This window comes from Limanda limanda, chromosome 16 (genome assembly GCF_963576545.1).
Source record: "Limanda limanda chromosome 16, fLimLim1.1, whole genome shotgun sequence".
Taxonomy (NCBI): domain Eukaryota; kingdom Metazoa; phylum Chordata; class Actinopteri; order Pleuronectiformes; family Pleuronectidae; genus Limanda; species Limanda limanda.
Window position 1 is genome coordinate 86,242 of NC_083651.1, and position 16,837 is coordinate 103,078.

Below are 16,837 nucleotides of genomic sequence, written 5' to 3' on the forward strand. Positions count from 1 at the left end.
AATTAAAAACAATAATACTGACATGTGACATTTATATGTGTATGATTCATTTGATCTTTGCTGAGGCAGAAAGACACAAAATAAACAAGTTTAAAATCTTTAAATGAAACTGTTGTGATTTCTTCACAGATGTTGGCGTGGGTGTTGGTGGATCAGCTGATCCTGATGGATCTGGATCAGGATCAGCTGATCCAGATGTGGATCAGGATCAGCTGACCCTCAGCAGTCTCTTCAGCTCGGTGAGGATCTGCTCCACCTTCAGTCCGTAGACCAGCGGGTTGCACACGGTGGGGACGATGAAGACGAGCAGGGAGCTGAGCACGGAGGCTGCGGGCGCGCCCCCGGCCTGCAGGCGGCGCTGCAGCAGCTCCACCCCGGCGGTCACGGAGTAGTTGACGAGCACGAGCAGGTGCGGGACGCACGTGCGCAGCGCTTTGCTGCTGTTCGTGCGCGAGTCGCGCGCACAGATGACGAGGATCCGGCCGTAGGTCACGAGCACGAAGAGCACGGGAGCGAGCATGGTGGCCGCGGAGCACAGCAGGCCGTACACCTGCAGCGGGAGCGCGCCCGGCGCGGCCCCGCCGCCGCAGCTCAGAGTGACGAGACTGTACACGTCACAGTAGAGTCTGCGCAGCCGCGTGCGGCAGAGCGGCAGGCTTGCCGCCTGCAGCGCGGCCCCCCCCACCAGCGCGGCCGGCAGCAGGAAGCACAGCAGCAGCAGCGCCGCTAGCGCGGCAGGCGACATGAGCGCGGCGGCGCGCAGCGGGCGGCAGATGGACACGTAGCGGTCCAGCGACATGGCGGCCAGCAGCATGAAGCTGGACGAGCCAAGTGACGACACCACGTAGGCCTGCGTCACGCACACCGGCCGCGGCACCGTGACGTGTCGCAGACCCGACGCCAGGTCCGCCAGCAGCCGCGGGTACACCGCCGCGCCGCCGCACAGCGAGTTCAGCAGCACCGCGGCCACGAGCACGAACATGGGCCGGTGCAGGCTGCGCTGCGACGCGATGACGTAGATCACGAGCACGTCACTGACCAGCACGAACACGTACAGCGCGAAGAACACGAAGAAGAAGATCCAGCGGTGCTCGGACAGCTGCGCGACCCCGTCCAGCGTCAGTGACGTCACAGCGGCCAGCGAGCTGTTCCACGTCATAGTGGAGTACAGAGAGAAGAGTGACGTCAGAGTGTTCAACAGGGAAACATCACAACAAACACAAGTGACAAAAAGAGTGAAAACATCAGAGTGAACAGTTACACACACGTTACACAACATGAGACACAACATGAGACACAACCTGGAGGACATGTGTCCTTCATGTGTCCACCTGCTGCGTCTCTGCTGCTTTTATCCGACTCTTCATCCTCAGTGGAGCTCATTAACACACGTGTCAATCATCAGCTTCATCAACATGTTTGTATGTGAACATGAAAACACTCATTAACACGAATGTGACAGATATGCATTTGAATCAATTATTAATTATTCCCATTATGATAAGTCTGGATGTTTGTCCTCTTAAAAACATATGATTGTACTGACTCAGGTATTTAATCAGTTTATTAATCTGTTCACTTACTTTAAATCAAACGGAGGAAACACAATGAACAAATCAAACACACCCTCCTTCCCCTCAGCTTCAACACAACTTCATACAAACTTTATCAAACACACACTGAGTAAAAACCAGTTTAGTTTGTTTTCAACAATAAGAGAAGGTTTGAATTTAGACTCAAGATTCAAAGTTTCCTCTACACAAACTTATTTTAGTTTTTTGTGGTTTTAAACGTACAAACAAATATCATGATACTGAGAAAACTACAGGCAGAGCAATGTATAACTACAGTTAATAACATACAAACAAACAAACATTTCTCCAACGTCTACTTTTTAGTTTGGTCCATGCAGGAGGTGAATGACCTGTACTGCAGCCGGACACCAGGGGGCGATGGAGACACTTTGGCTTCACATTAGGAAGCTGTCATGTCGTCCATGTTTATTTACAGATGAGTTTTTAAAACTGAATGAAACATTAACGTGTTTGAGTCTGAACGTTCAACAGGTTTAGCCCCGCCCCCTCCTCTGTAACGTTAAGGATTAATAATGTGAACTATTCAAATCAATTATCTGATGATCGTGTGTAGTTATTCACTTATTACGTGAATCTATTATAAACAGATTGATGGTTTCATGAACATGAACTTACCAAAGATATATTTAAAGAGCTCATAAGACAGCAGATTATTAGCATGTAAGCTAACTCTGTTGATGAGTCCCGCCCACACGCCATGTGGCCGGGTTGGGACGAGCTAATGCTAACATGTGATGAGCTAACCATGTTCTTATGACATCAACGTCATTATTGTGTTAACAACCATTATTCAACATGAAGAGTGGGTCAGCTGCAGTTTGTTGTGTTGTTCATTTGAGTCTGTTGAACGAGACCTTTGTGTGTTTATGTCTTTTTGTTTCCTATCTCTATCAGAGGGTTCTGTTCAGAACCTTTCAGCCACGGTGTCCTCGTCCTCCTGCACTGAACCCCGAGGGGTCAGAGGTCACAGAGACCACCACAGGTACGAGGGGTCAGAGGTCACAGAGACCACCACAGGTACGAGGGGTCAGAGGTCACAGAGATCACCAGGTGGGATAAACAACAGTGAGATGATGTCACCATGTTTGTCCTGAGACGGTTCGGACTAACGAGCTGCTCGTCTTAATGAGGCTGCTTAACGAGCTGCTCTCAGGTGACCTCATTAATGAACTGACCAGGTGTTTACAAACACCAGCCACTCACAACACACACACACACACACACACCTCACACCATATGTCAGCTGGTCATTGTCTTATTTCAATGAAAATATTTCCGTGTTTACTTTACACACATATATGTTTATATGTATATATATAAACATTATACATTATACATTACACATTACACATTATACATTACACATTATACATTATACATTATACATTATACATGCGCTGGTGTCCAGACGTCTCTGCGGTCGTCATGTGTTTGTTGAGGTTTGATGACATCACACACAAGGTTTGTTTGGTGATAAAAATTTATTTGGTATCTGTGAGTAACTACAGTCGTAGTGTTCTCATACATGTCGTCTGCTGTTCATCAAACTGATATATATATATATATATATCTATAAAAGAATCTACATACATCTAACACAAGATCAGTCGCTGTGAGTCACTGTTGTTTAGTGGGGGGGGGGGTAATAACTGTGACAAATTAAGTGCTGAATCTTCAACAAGACAAATGATAATATTATAATTATAAATCTGTGCATTAAATAAGTCTAAAAATAAAAAATCTTCCATCGAACACACAAACAGGCCCAGGTATGTTAAACAGATGATCACACACAAACACACACTAACACACACGTGTGACGTTTCAACACGCTTCTTTGGTTTTTGGTTGAAAACTGAATCAGCCTGAAAAGATTTTAAATAAATGGATTAAAGCACAAACAGCTGGAATGTGACAAAAACATGTTCAAAGATACGACTTGGACATTAGTGTGGACATGACACGTTCACACGCACACGTTTGCATCACGTCTGGTTTCTACACAACACACAACTACCATCAGATCTTATGACTGAAGTGTTTTTCAGTGATGTTACTATGAATGAGAACATGTGTAACTGTGATGAATCCAGAGCTCTGCAGTTCAAGCCTGAAGAGATCGTGAGCTCTGTGTCTTTAAAAGAAAACAACTGGACCCCCAACGATTCAACCGTCCAGTGCTGATGAGTGTAACTGGTGCTAAATCCCCGTAGCATGTAGCTACAGCAGCCGTTAAGGCCGGCGCATGCTTCTGCGTTTTCACGGGAACGAAGACGCAGGAGCCCTTCCGGGCCCCTCACGTTCCTTCCTACGTCCTTACGTGCGTCGGCCAATTTTTCTAACTAGACGGCAAAGCCCCGCAAGCGTCACCCGGCCGCGAGGGCTGTGATTGGTCAGCTGACTACATCATTTCCGGAGTCGCATTTCCGGTTCATGCCCGGAAACCACGGAAGATTTAGAAGAACGAATATGGACCACATAGAAGCGCACTTGGCAGAAGAGATCCGACACTATGTCCACTAGTAGAACCCGTCACTAACCGGCGGATTTTTCCGCCAGAAAAAGGCTCTGCGGAGCCGCCGTGGCGATGTAAATAAATCGCTCTTCTTCGTGCAACACACGAAGAAGAGCCGACTTCGACAAAAAACATTACTGCGCCTAGTGTTCTGGCGGGGAATTGCATGGCAACACGCGCAACGGTTGGAGAACCATGAATGAGAACGAGTCCTGCGTTACAGCTGCGTGCCTTCGGGCCCCTGACGACGCAGAAGCATGCGCCGGCCTTTAGCGTGTAGCTACTACAGCTAACGGAGCTAACGGCGGAGCTAACTTCCAGCCCAGTGCTGATGAGTGTAACTGGTGCTAAATCCCCGTAGCAGCTGCTTTAGCTACAGCACTAGCTTACAGATCCTATAACTACCTACAGGGCTGGAGAATTAGCGCATCTAAACAATGACATAAAAGATTATCCACAGGAGTCTGTCTGTGGGGTCAGAAGTGAGTCGTTAGATGTGTAGTCAGCCTCAGACTTCTCCAGACAGAGGCAGAGTCATTGACTGAGAACTGGTGTTGGAGTTTGTTTATTATCAAAGTCGGAGCACATCAATAATTAGCATAAACTGGTGATTTCTTTATTCTAAAACCAGAGCAGAAAGTTCAACTAATTGACAATTGTGTAATTAATTCACTCACTCACACAATACATTGAAGGCATGCCCTGTTTGGAACATTATTTAGACCTTATATGGGGATTAATTTTGTTTTTTATATATATAATATAATATATATTTTAATACTTAATTTCTGAGTTGTATAATGTGTTCTGTTTATTTATTTTGTCTGTTTTGTTATGGTTTGTTTATTTATTGTTCATCTGTATTATGTACCCTCAATCAAGGCATTGCTGCAAAAGAGCCGTGTGCTCAGTCAATTCTCCCTGAATAAATAATGATGATGATGATAATATGTCTGTGCATGACTCAAATTTTATTTTTATTTTTAGGACTGTACAAGAAACTGGTCAAGATTTCCCAGGACAAAGAATGTGTGAAACTGAAGAAGTGGCTTCGCAGCATAAAAAACCACATCTACTGGACAGCAGCTATGTCAACATCAGGGCCAGAGAGAGTGGCAAAGTGGAGCTCCATCCTCAACCATGTCCAAGACATCCACTCCCATGAAGACCCTGTTTCCCCCAGTGTTTGCATCCGCAACACACTTCTAGGGACAAGAGCAAATGGTTGACAGCAGGTATGTTCACCAAATTTGCATTGCAAATGTAAGGCTTGTATATATATATATATATATATATATATATATATAAAAAAAACATTCCAAATAACAAACGCCATAATGACTTTGAATCTATAGTTATGTTTCCCCCCCCTTTTTTTCAGGGACACCAGCCTTCTGCAGATCAGAGAAGGTGTTGACCAACAAGAGGGTTCTGAAAGATGTGGGGAAGCTGAGCCCTCACTACCAGACCTCGTCGTTGGAGTCTTTCCACAGCGTCATTCTGCGTTTTGCACCCAAAAACGTTGTCTTTCCTTTTCTTGGAATGTTATGCAGGTAACAGTACGATTATTTTTTCAAAGAAATGTATACCTATTATTTATTATACAAACTATTATACACGCATACACACATGCTCTTATTAATATTATTTTCTCCCCAAAGTCTCTACCTGGCAGCCCTGCATTACAATGAAAGTGCTGGGTGTCGCCAAGAAACATAATAAAGAATAAAAGGTGACACACAAATATAACGTGTTCCTTTGTTTACAGTATGGCTACTGATGGCACAAAGTGTATTTTTATAATCAATGTTTTTATTATACTTGGTATTTTTGTATTTATTACCTCTGTCCCAGCCAGTACATTTAATAACTATGTTTGAAAAGCTCTGTGGCATTCTGTCTAGCAATCTTTCTGACAATAAAAGTGACTCCAGCCATCATGGCCATGGACGACAGGCGCCCGATGGCTCGCACGGCGTGACCCGTTTTCTACCACAGAAGAAGAGACGGTCAAACCAACACCACCTCAGAGGGTTTTCCTGTAACAACACAGATGTTCGGTGTCTACCTGCCACTTCCTCCTCAGGATGTACTTCTTCATCCGCTCCTTCGACAGCTGCTTGGCCTTCATGGTGTTGGTGTCCTGCTTCAGCCACGGGTGATCGAAACACTGAGCGCAGGTCAGCCGAGCTCTGATGGACAAAAACAGTTCAACATGTTTGAAGTGAGTGGGCGGAGCCTTACGTTCCCAGTCTCTCCTCCACGTCGTACAACTCCCTTCACCTTCACGTCTGCTCGGATGCTAACGTCTCTGTAGTCCGGCTCCTTCTCCAAGTCTGAGCACACAGAGGTCTTGATACTTTTAATCTTGATAATTGTCCCAAATATAAGGCCGACAAGGCAGAATTAACAAGGTAAATATAAAATAAAACAAAAGAGCGAAAAAACAAACACTTGGAAATCAGAAAATAAATAGGCACATTGGCCCAAACAAATAATTACATTAACAATATACTTCTAAGAAAACGCTTCTCGGGAGAGCTCTTAGACTTACGTCCTTCCATCAGCACCTCCCCTTACAAAATGCACAGACCAGCTTAAATGGGACCTAACCCCGCCCCCACAATTGGAACAAACCAACAGAGTATCATACACAGGGGTGTCACAGGTAAGGCAATCCCTGAAGCTTTAACAGATTATACAACAAATTCCCTGTAATATGGAATTAATGTGAGATTTTAAACTAAATAAACAGAACATTTATAACACAAGACATTGTATGGCGTGGTGATTTTAACAGAAAACCGACGGGTACAAAGGTATTTAAACTGTAGCGGTGTAATGGTTGAAGGAAGCTCCGTGCACTATGCAGGGAAAAGTTTGGATGAACAATGGACGGGTTAACAAACGTAAACACGGTATTCCCCCACACCCCCCATCCCACGCCTGCATCGTCCCCCCAGTGTGACAGGCGGGTCTGGGACCAGCGCCCTCTGGCTGCAGGACCGGATGGCTGCTTGTCAGGCTGGCTTACCTCCATCCCCCCCCTCCCCCCTCCCCGTTGCAAGTCATGTTTAAAATGTTTGTGCTTATGTGCTGAGGTTTTTCTTGCTGTTCCCACACTGTTCTCCTCTAGGAGCAGAGTCTGGGGGTTGTGTGTTTTTCTCTCCTCCCTCCCCTCATGTTCTGCTGTAATCTTTCAACCTTTCTTTACATTTCGTTGCCTCTGTACTTGTACTCTGTGTAATGACAATAAATTGAATCCAAAATCCAAATACGGACCCGGACAACAGACATGCAACACATTCAGTTAACCTTTGTAATGATTACACGTGTAAGCGGGCAGTGTATTACTGCCGTGACGGTCGCCGTCGTACAGTGTTCCAGATGAACACTGTTCCAGGACGTCAAACACACCCTGTGTGTAGTCTCAGTGTGTATTTTACGACAGGTGGTGGAGTACAGAGACCGATGTCGGCGTCTTGATCTTCAGATGCAGAATCAACACACACAACTGATCAACACTGAGGTCACACACACTAACGCGCCGTGTTCCCGTGTGAACGGAGCGGCGGGTTTGAACGTTTCCTACGTCATCATCAGTGCCGGTGACGTCAGCGTTCGCACTGCAGCTTCAGGTCAACACTTTGCTCACGGTAGTTTCCGGTGTTAGCTCAGATTAAAGACTACGTTAAATGCTGTCAGAGGTGCATCCTGGCTAAGACACCTGAGCCCTCCGCCAGAGCTCCTCTCGCAAGTATCAGGACCTCAGCTCCTATGGAGTTAGTGTGTTTAGATTTCTGGAGCAGAAGACAGCAAACAGTGTTCAGTTGATGTTCTCGTTTTGACAGATCACTTCACAAAGTTGGATCACGCATTTCCATGTGCAAATCAGACAGCAAAGCAGGTTGCTAAACAATTGTGGGATAATGTCTTTTGTGTCTATGGGTTTCCAGAGCGCATCCACACAGATCAGGGGGCCAATTTTGAAAGTGAGCTTATAGCAGAACTACTCAGGTTGTCAGGAGTCTCCAAGTCGCACACTACAGCATACCACCCAATGGGGAATGGAGGAACTGAGAGATTCAATAGGTCCCTGGGTAATATGCTTCGTTCGTTGCCATTGAGAGAGAAGACTAAGTGGCCACAACAATTACAGACTCTAACTTTGTCATATAACGCAACAGTGCATGAGACGCCTGGATACGCTCCCTTCCATCTCATGTTAGGCCGTGTTCCGAGACTCCCTGTTGATGTCATGTTCAGGCAGGTGTTACAGGACCCTGTGGTTGTTGACTATAGCAGCTCTGTGAATACACTGCTGTCCCATCTCCAAGAGGCAGTAACTATTGCGCAAAAACATTGCATCACAGAGCAGGAAAAACAGGCCAGGGGTTATAATCAAAAAGTCAAAGGAAACTCCATCAGTAAGAGATCACAGTCTCTTCTTACCCTGTTTTAGAGGGGTTCTTTTTGTTTATTTTTTTTCCAGTATATCTTATTGGTTTGAGATACTGTAATTAATGTTTTTCCCCCGAAGTATTCATATACCATGTTTGTGTTTGATTCAATTGACTCTAAGTAAATTCTAAACCACACCAAACAAATGTCTACAAAATAAAAACCGTTGGTTCTTCAACACGACTTTTTCACTCTGGTTTAATTCAATCACACATTTCAACTGTAACTGAAATCAAATAAAACTTTTATGTAAAAAAAAAAACCCCTGTTACATTTGATATATTTATTTCTTTAAAATCGTCTTTATTTACATTTCTGTATTATCTTATTTATGCTTAAAATGCTCCTTACTACCTGGTATCAATATTCTGTAAATGTATTTAGCTTATTTTAAATATCAAGTTATATATATTTAATGTCTTCACTTTAACATTACAGTTACAGTGAATATGTTGTGTTTAATTCATTGATATTGACTGTTAAAGGTAGGATGTATATGAGCGGCTGAGCTCGGTGGAAAAAACTCTCAGGAGGACTTGGAGATGAAGGTGTAAGAGGGAATTTTTATTGTCCCAAATATAAGTCCGACAAGGCAGAATTAACAAGGTAAATATAAAATAAAACAAAAGAGCGAAAAAACAAACACTTGGAAATAAGAAAATAAATAGGCACATTGGCCCAAACAAATAATTACATTAACAAAATACTTCTAAGAAAACGCTTCTCGGGAGAGCTCTTAGACTTACGTCCTTCCATCAGCACCTCCCCTTACAGAATGCACAGACCGGCTTAAATGGGACCTAACCCCGCCCCTTACAATTGGAACAAACCAACATAGTATCATACACAGGGGTGTCACAGGTAAGGCAATCCCCGAAGCTTTAACAGACTATACAACAAATTCCCTATGGCTGGAAAAAATACCCGGCAACATATTTACCAAACAATTGCTTCAAGAAGGCATAGCCAACTAATAATAGAACAGCATAAACAATATTAGAACACCGCGGGTTCACTTCCGGTTACCCTGGAAGTCGAGCGTCTATTTACTTCCGCATCACGGACTGCTCGCCTTTCACAAACAAACCAAGACGCGACACTGAACGGTAAGACAAACGCTGTGTAATATGGAATTAATGTGAGATTTTAAACTAAATAAACAGAACATTTATAACACAAGACATTGTATGGCGTGGTGATTTTAACAGAAAACCGACGGGTACAAAGGTATTTAAACTGTAGCGGTGTAATGGTTGAAGGAAGCTCCGTGCACTATGCACTGAAAAGTTTGGATGAACAATGGACGGGTTAACAAACGTAAACACAGTATACGGACCCGGACAACAGACATGCAACACACACAGTTAACATTTGTAATGATTACACGTGTAAACGGGCAGTGTGCACCGTCACGTTGACTTATTTTGCGTTTATATTCAGTTAGATGAGTTAACGTTGCAGTGAGTTCATCCCAACGACAGGTGTCGCTGTGGGGATTTGAACCGGAAGTTCTCGGTGTCTTCTCTCGGCCCCTCGAGGCTCTTAGCTGAGTGTCCCGCGGGGTCCGAAGCCTTTACTTTGAAAAAATTAGAGTGTTCAAAGCAGGCCCGGTCGCCAAAGCTAACGGCTCCCGTTTGAGAGAGAGGAAAGGAGAAGGAGGATGGAGATGGAGATGGAGTTAGAGAAGAAGAGAACAAAGGAGCTGACTGAGGAATTGAGGGAGGTAGAGTTTGAAAAGTTCATGTTAGAGAACAGTAACAGGGTGTTAAAGGCACAGAAGGTGGAGCTGCAGGAGAAGCTGTGGTGGGCGGAGAAGGACATGACGGGGCTGAGAGAGGAGGTGCAGAGGGAGCGGAGGAGGAGGAGGGAGGAGGTGCAGAGGGAGAGGAGGAGGAGGAAACGTTGATTAAAAACTTGGTTGTGAGAGGAAACGTTCCAGACGTTCCGTAGTGAAATGAGGAGTATAACTCGTTTTGTCTTTCTAAAGGAGAGGTGGCGTGTCTGAGAGAGGAGCTGGAGGAAGTGATAACCAAGAGAGAAAGGTGCGAGGAGGAGAGTGAGGCGCTGAAAGAGAAGATGGAACGACTGACAGAGGAGGTGGAGGAGCTGAGGAGAACAAGGACGGAAGAGAAGGAAGAGGGAAAGAAGGAGAGAGAGGCCTGGCAAAGAGAAAGGGAAGGTCTGAATGAGGAGTTGGGGACGAGGGATGGAGAGGTGGAGGCCCTGAGGAGGCGCAAAGAGGGATTGACTGAGGAAAAGGAGGAGAGACAGAGGGAGGTGGAGAGACTGACGAGGGAGGTGATGGACAGGGATATGCAAATCAGCCAGATGATGGAGAGAATACAGCGAGCAGAGAGAGAGAGGGAGAACCTGGAGGAGGAGGTGAAGAAGACAGAACTGAGTTTGAGAGAGGAGGAGGTGAAGAGGGAGGAGAGGAGGAGAGAGATCGAGGACCTGTGTGACCGGCTGGAGAGATTAGAAAGAGAGAAGGACGAGAGAGAGGGGGAGGTGGAGAGATGCAGGATGAGAGTGAAAGAAGTGGAGGAGGAGATCAACACACTGAGAAAACGAGAGGAGGGAGAGAGAGAGGAGGTTGAGAGACTGAGGGGCAGAGTGGAGGAGGTGAAGAGGGACAGAGAGGAGGAGAGCAAAAAGAATGAGAGATTGAAAGAGGAGAAGGAGGAAGCTGTAGGAGGACTGTCGGAGACGCTGAAGGAGAAGGTGGGGGAGATGGAGCTTCTGAGGGTGAGGCTGAATGTGGCAAAGGAGGAGTGTGAGGAGGTGAAGGAGGAGGTGCAGCGGAAGGAGTGCAGCCTGGAACGACAGATGAACGCCGTGAGAGAGAGGGAGGAGGAAGTAGAGGAGCTGAAGGAGCGACTGAGGCTGTTGGAGGAGCGGGAGGAGGAGGGATCGAGGGAGCGAGAGGAGGTGAAGGAGAAACTGAAGCTGATGCAGGAGAGAGAGGAGCGGCTGGAGATCCTGCTGAGAGAAACACGAGATATTCTGGAGGAGGAGAGAAAGGAGGGAGGAGAAAAAGACGAAAGGATCTCCCTCTTGGTCAAAGAGCTGAAGGAGGCTCAGTCCGAGTCCGATGGAGTGAGGAGGAGAGAGAGAGAGGGCAAGGAGGTAAACAACAGGCTAGAAGAGGAGGTGAAGGAGTGGATGGAGAAGGTAGAGCTGAGTACCAGGGAGTCATCAAAGATCAGTTGTCTTCTGAAAGAACGAGAGGAGGAGGTGCAACAGCTGATAGAGGAGAGGGAGGAGGAGAAGGAGAAAGTGAAGGAGGAGGTGAAGCTGATGCTCTTGGTCAAAGAACTGAGAGACTCTCTTCAGCGGATGGAGATTCACGCTCTGAAGGTAAAGAGAGAAACTCCTCCTCCTGTTTGTTCTACTCATCCAGTTTCTTATCATTCTGTTCCTTGCGCTGTGTGTCCCTCCTGTCGTCCTGTAGGGGGCGCTGGAGAGAGAGCAGCTGGACCGACAGAGAGCAGAGGAAGAGGCTGCAGACTAGAGACTCTGCAGAAGGTGAAGGTCGACTGAGGCTGTTGGAGGAGCGGGAGCAGGACGGATAGTTTTTTTTATTCATAGTTTTAAGTTAAAAAGGGTTTTGTATTTATTGATATTTAGAATCTACTTTAAACAGTTAATATATTTGGCAAAAAAAACAACTTTCTTAAATGTAGTCAAGCATCGTTTTGTGCACTTTTTTGAAAAAAGTATCTGTTCAGTTACATTTGATATATTTATTTCTTTAAAATCGACTTTATTTACATTTCTGTATTATCTTATTTATGCTTAAAATGCTCCTTACTACCTGGTATCAATATCCTTTAAATGTATTTAGCTTATTTTAAATACAAACGTTTAAATCAAGTTATATATATTTAATGTCTATTCACTTTAACATTAGTTACAGTGAATATGTTGTGTTTAATTCATTGATATTGAGTTATTTTGCGTATATATTCAGTTAGATGAGTTACAGTTGCAGTGAGTTCATCCCACCTGCAGGTGTCGCTGTGTTGAGTTGAACCGGAAGTTCTCGGTGTCTCCGCGCTCAAAGCTAACGGCTCCCGGTTGAGAGAGAGGAAAGGAGGAGGAGGATGGAGATGGAGTTAGAGAGGAAGAGAAAAAACGAGCTTATTGAGGAATTGAGGGAGGTGGAATATGAAAAGTTCATTTTGGAGAACAGTTACAGGGTGGGTGTGGCACAGGAGGAGGAGCTGCGGAGGGCGGAGACGGATATGACGGTGCTGAGAGAGGATGTGTGGAATGAGCGGAGGAGGAGGAAGAACCTGCAGGGGGAGCTGTTAGGACTAACCCAGCAGACCGTGGAGGTGGAAGTTCTCGGTGTCTCCGCGCTCAAAGCTAACGGCTCCCGGTTGATGTGACCGTCGTTAGTCGTAAGAGTTGGCCACCACCAGGAACTTCTGCTCCCAGTCGACCGCACTAAACAGTGTTTTCAACAGTGCTGGGTTTCCTGTGAAATATCCTTTCACAGCACACAGATGAAGCTGGGGTACAAAGAAAAGATACCCCCCGCCCCCCCAATAATCTAGAATAAATTGCAAGCAAACGCACAATAAAGTCCCAAGACAAGTACATGTGAGGGGGAATCCATTGCGTTTCGCGGCCCGTTTATTTTGAATCACACAGTCACGTGGTTCTGCCGGCTCGCGAGGCTTCGAACGTCATCACATACGTCATCAACACAAGCCTCGATACGCGCTTCACACAAATCAACCCGATTACTCGACACTCTTCGAAGCTTCGACACGGGAGGACACATCATTACAGGTATGTCACGGTTGTGACCGTCGCTCGGTCTCCGTGTTTCCGTGGGAACGGAGCGAAGCGGCTGGTTCGAACGTTCCCTACGTCATCATCAGTGCCGGTGACGTCAGCGTTCGCACTGCAGCTTCAGGTCAACACTTCGCTCACGGTAGTTTCCGGTGTTAGCATGCTAACCGGCTAACCGGTCTGTGATGATGGAGCTTCTCACACCGGGGCACAGGTCAGAGGTCACCGTCACTCTACGTCACCAGCCGCGTTATCAAACCACGTAGTGATAATAAACTAAACTGAAATAAAACTGACTTGTCATAAATATCAATATCAAGTGAGTTTATATAAAAGATCTTAAAGTCAGTGTTTCCATGGTGACGGGTCTCAAGATCAGACTGAGCTGTGATTGGTCAGTGAGTCCAGATCTATAAACGAATCAATAGAAATAATCAACATGTGAGTTGTTTTCATCACATTTAAAACATCCAGAGGGAAACAGGCTGTGGATTCTGATCCTGGATCAGATGCAGATCCTCAGGAGGTCACCTGATGATCTACTGAGGATACTGAATCCTTCAGGTTCCAGAGCTGATCTGTGACCAGCAGCAGGAGGTCACCTGATGATCTACTGAGGAGACTGTGAACCCTTCAGGTTCCAAAGCTGATCTGTGACCAGCAGCAGGAGGTCACCTGATGTTCTACTGAGGAGACTGTGAACCCTTCAGGTTCCAGGTCTGATCTGTGACCAGCAGCAGGAGGTCACCTGATGATGCACTGAAGGGACGCCGCCATGGAGCTGCAGGAGAGGGCGGAGCTCCAATGGGAGGTGTGTTGTCTGCAGGAGAAGCTCGCGGAGAGGGAGGAGCTCTGAACGACAGGGTGAGGAGGAGGAGGAGGTCATGTGATCATCAGAGCTTACATCTCTCTCTCTCTCTCCAGCTGTGCCGGTCAGTGTCCCCCTCGCTCGCCCTCTCGGAGAGAGAGGGAGGCCAGACAGGCCCTGCTCATCCACCGGCTGCAGAACAAGGTGAGATATGAGATATGATTTCATAAATCTGTTACCATTCTGCATTAACGTGTCTGAAAACAACTGTGTTGTGTATGTTGTTGACAGTGAACACAAACAGTACTCGAGTCAAAGTATTGTTACGTTATAATCATAATACTCATAAAGTACTTGAGTAAGAGTAAAAAACTATTAGAATAGTGAGTAACTTCATTAGAACGATTGGGTTCAACAAGAAAATGAGAGGTAATAATAATGCAAAGTGCTCATTGATTGTGATAAGTGAAATATTAAAAACGAGGCAACTATCCAAACACATGTGTTACTGCCCACAGCCGGCTGGTGATTGTCTTCTTACATTAACCAACAATGTTTCCAACAATATTTAAACTATTCATTTCAACTTCATTCAAGGACGTTTCATTCAGTCGCCTTTTAATTGTGTTATTTTAATTGTGTTGTATCGTCTTCAATCTGCAGCTTTGTCCGTCTCTGTCATAACAAACATGTGACAAAGAAAACGCACACGTTAGCCAATCGGCTGTTTGTAATGTCAATAGATCACCGTTATTATTTATGACCTCATCTGAGTCACGTCAGGTTTTCATCTGCATGAACAGCCTTCAGAAGCTAGAGTAGATGTGTATGCAGGATTATAAATACGAGTATATAATATGAGTCACTTTTCCATGATCATACCTCAGTCATGGGTCCCATGATGCTTCTGATCCGTCTCCCTGAACTCCGCCTTTCTTGGCAAACACCTGGATTGGGTCTGAGTGAGCATCCAGCTCAGAGAAGAACTTTGACTCTAAATGGATCGTTGTGATTCTCTTGAATTCCACACACACCTACACATTGAGAAAAAGACAAACATTTTTTGATTTCAGTGGTACATGTTGGATTTAGCAGGTCAGACTGAAAACACGTGTTTATCAATATTAGTTTTCTCCATACAAATTCCACTGTCACAGCCAGTGAATCCTTACCAGTTTATGAATTACATCAGAGTCTGCAAATAGGTGTCTCTATATATCTCACACTGTAAAAAGTCAAAGGGGATGTTCCTTCACAGTCATTTACCTCATGCACATGGAAGAGAGCCGGCCACCTGGGTTTGAAATCAGCTTTCATTGGTGCCTCCCCAACTACTTCCAATGGACTTGCAGTCTCAGAGAACTACAAATGGACAAAGGTTTCAGCTGCTCTGGCTAACAAAAAGAACACTTGGCAGATATACTTCTATAAAGGAACTTTATGATGGCCTCCTTTACCTGCATTCACACGCAGGTTGGACAGCAGACACAGGGGCAGTCAGGACGCTCTTGTGCTCAGACAGCAGGCACAGCACACTTTGGCATTCACACATTTCTGTAGTAGATTTAGAGAGATTGATCAGTTAACATGAAGTTATCATTCAATAACTGGAAAAACACTTCCACACACACACACACACACACACACACACACACACACACACACAGGCGAGAGCTCGATGCAGAGGTAGAAACAGGTGAGTGTAAGGAGGAGAGAGGGAGATATGGAAACACACTAAGGGAGGAAGAGAGAGATAGAAAGGCTAATGCAAAGCACAACGAAATACTTAAAACATACTATATAGACATTTTATTTGACCAGGCAATGACCTGTTCATGTGTGGTTATTATAATTCCATCAGCAGGTTGAATAGCAGAGCAGGAGCTGGCAACAAGGATCCATCTGATTCACCGTTAAACTGGGGGGGGGGTGTTCAGTGGACACGTGTCTGCATGAGTGAGTCACGTGCTCCGCCATGCTCCACTCGTATTCACTTCACTCGACGCATGCGCAGTGCAACAGTTTAACTTTGTTACACAGTTATCTACAAAAGAAAAGTAACATATTACTAAACTAGTTTTATACACTAAATTAACCATTAACAACTTTAACACTAACAGACACAACAACACAACTTACCCAGAGCTGGACAATCTGCTTCTGAGGTAAAACAGGGTGCGCCACTCCTAATCCCCGGAAGTTCCGGTTGTGGGCCTTCAAAATAAGACAAACACGGCAAAATAAAAGAAATATATATAAAAGCTGAGACTGCAGTTCCACGTTGGACAGGATTTTACTAACAACATATTTACACCGTTACACTCATATAAAAGTATTTGAGTAACTATTTCTAAAGCTATATAAGCTAGCAACACAAAACACCGTGTAAACTCGCCATGTGCGACGGACGACTTGCTAAGTTTGATAAAAACCCGCTAACACCGAGTGAAGTGTCCACTGAGGCCCCCTGGAGGCTCGGGGGGGAACAGCAGCTATTTAGGTTTAAAGCTTCGAACTCGTTTCCAGTAGAATCTGGATTCTGTGTGTGTGTGTGTGTGTGTGTGTGTGTGTGTGTGTGTGTGTGTGTGTGTGTGTGTGTGTGTGTGTGTGTGTGTGTGTGTGTGTGTGTGTGTGTGTGTGTGTGTGTGTGTGTGTGTG

At 45.3% G+C, this 16,837-nt stretch overlaps 1 protein-coding gene and 1 long non-coding RNA gene across 2 annotated transcripts; both read right to left on the reverse strand.

Moving 5' to 3' along the window:
* Positions 1-1,159, reverse strand: LOC133021982 (olfactory receptor 6S1-like). The gene has a single exon (XM_061088996.1). It carries the CDS (start codon positions 1,157-1,159, stop codon positions 209-211), a length of 951 nt encoding a protein of 316 aa, XP_060944979.1. The 3' UTR covers positions 1-208.
* Positions 1,160-14,141: 12,982 nt separating this feature from the next.
* On the reverse strand, positions 14,142-16,138 carry LOC133021940 (uncharacterized). Its single transcript, XR_009682991.1, has 5 exons — positions 16,009-16,138; positions 15,637-15,733; positions 15,446-15,541; positions 15,062-15,213; positions 14,142-14,371 (listed from the first exon to the last, which is right to left on the reverse strand). It is a non-coding gene; the product is annotated as an uncharacterized LOC133021940 (long non-coding RNA).
* Between the last annotated feature and the right edge of the window lie 699 nt (positions 16,139-16,837).

Coding starts and splice junctions, on each gene's coding strand:
- LOC133021982 (XM_061088996.1), bottom strand. CDS start 1,159: ATGACGTGGAACAGCTCGCTGGCCGCTGTGACGTCACTGACGCTGGAC.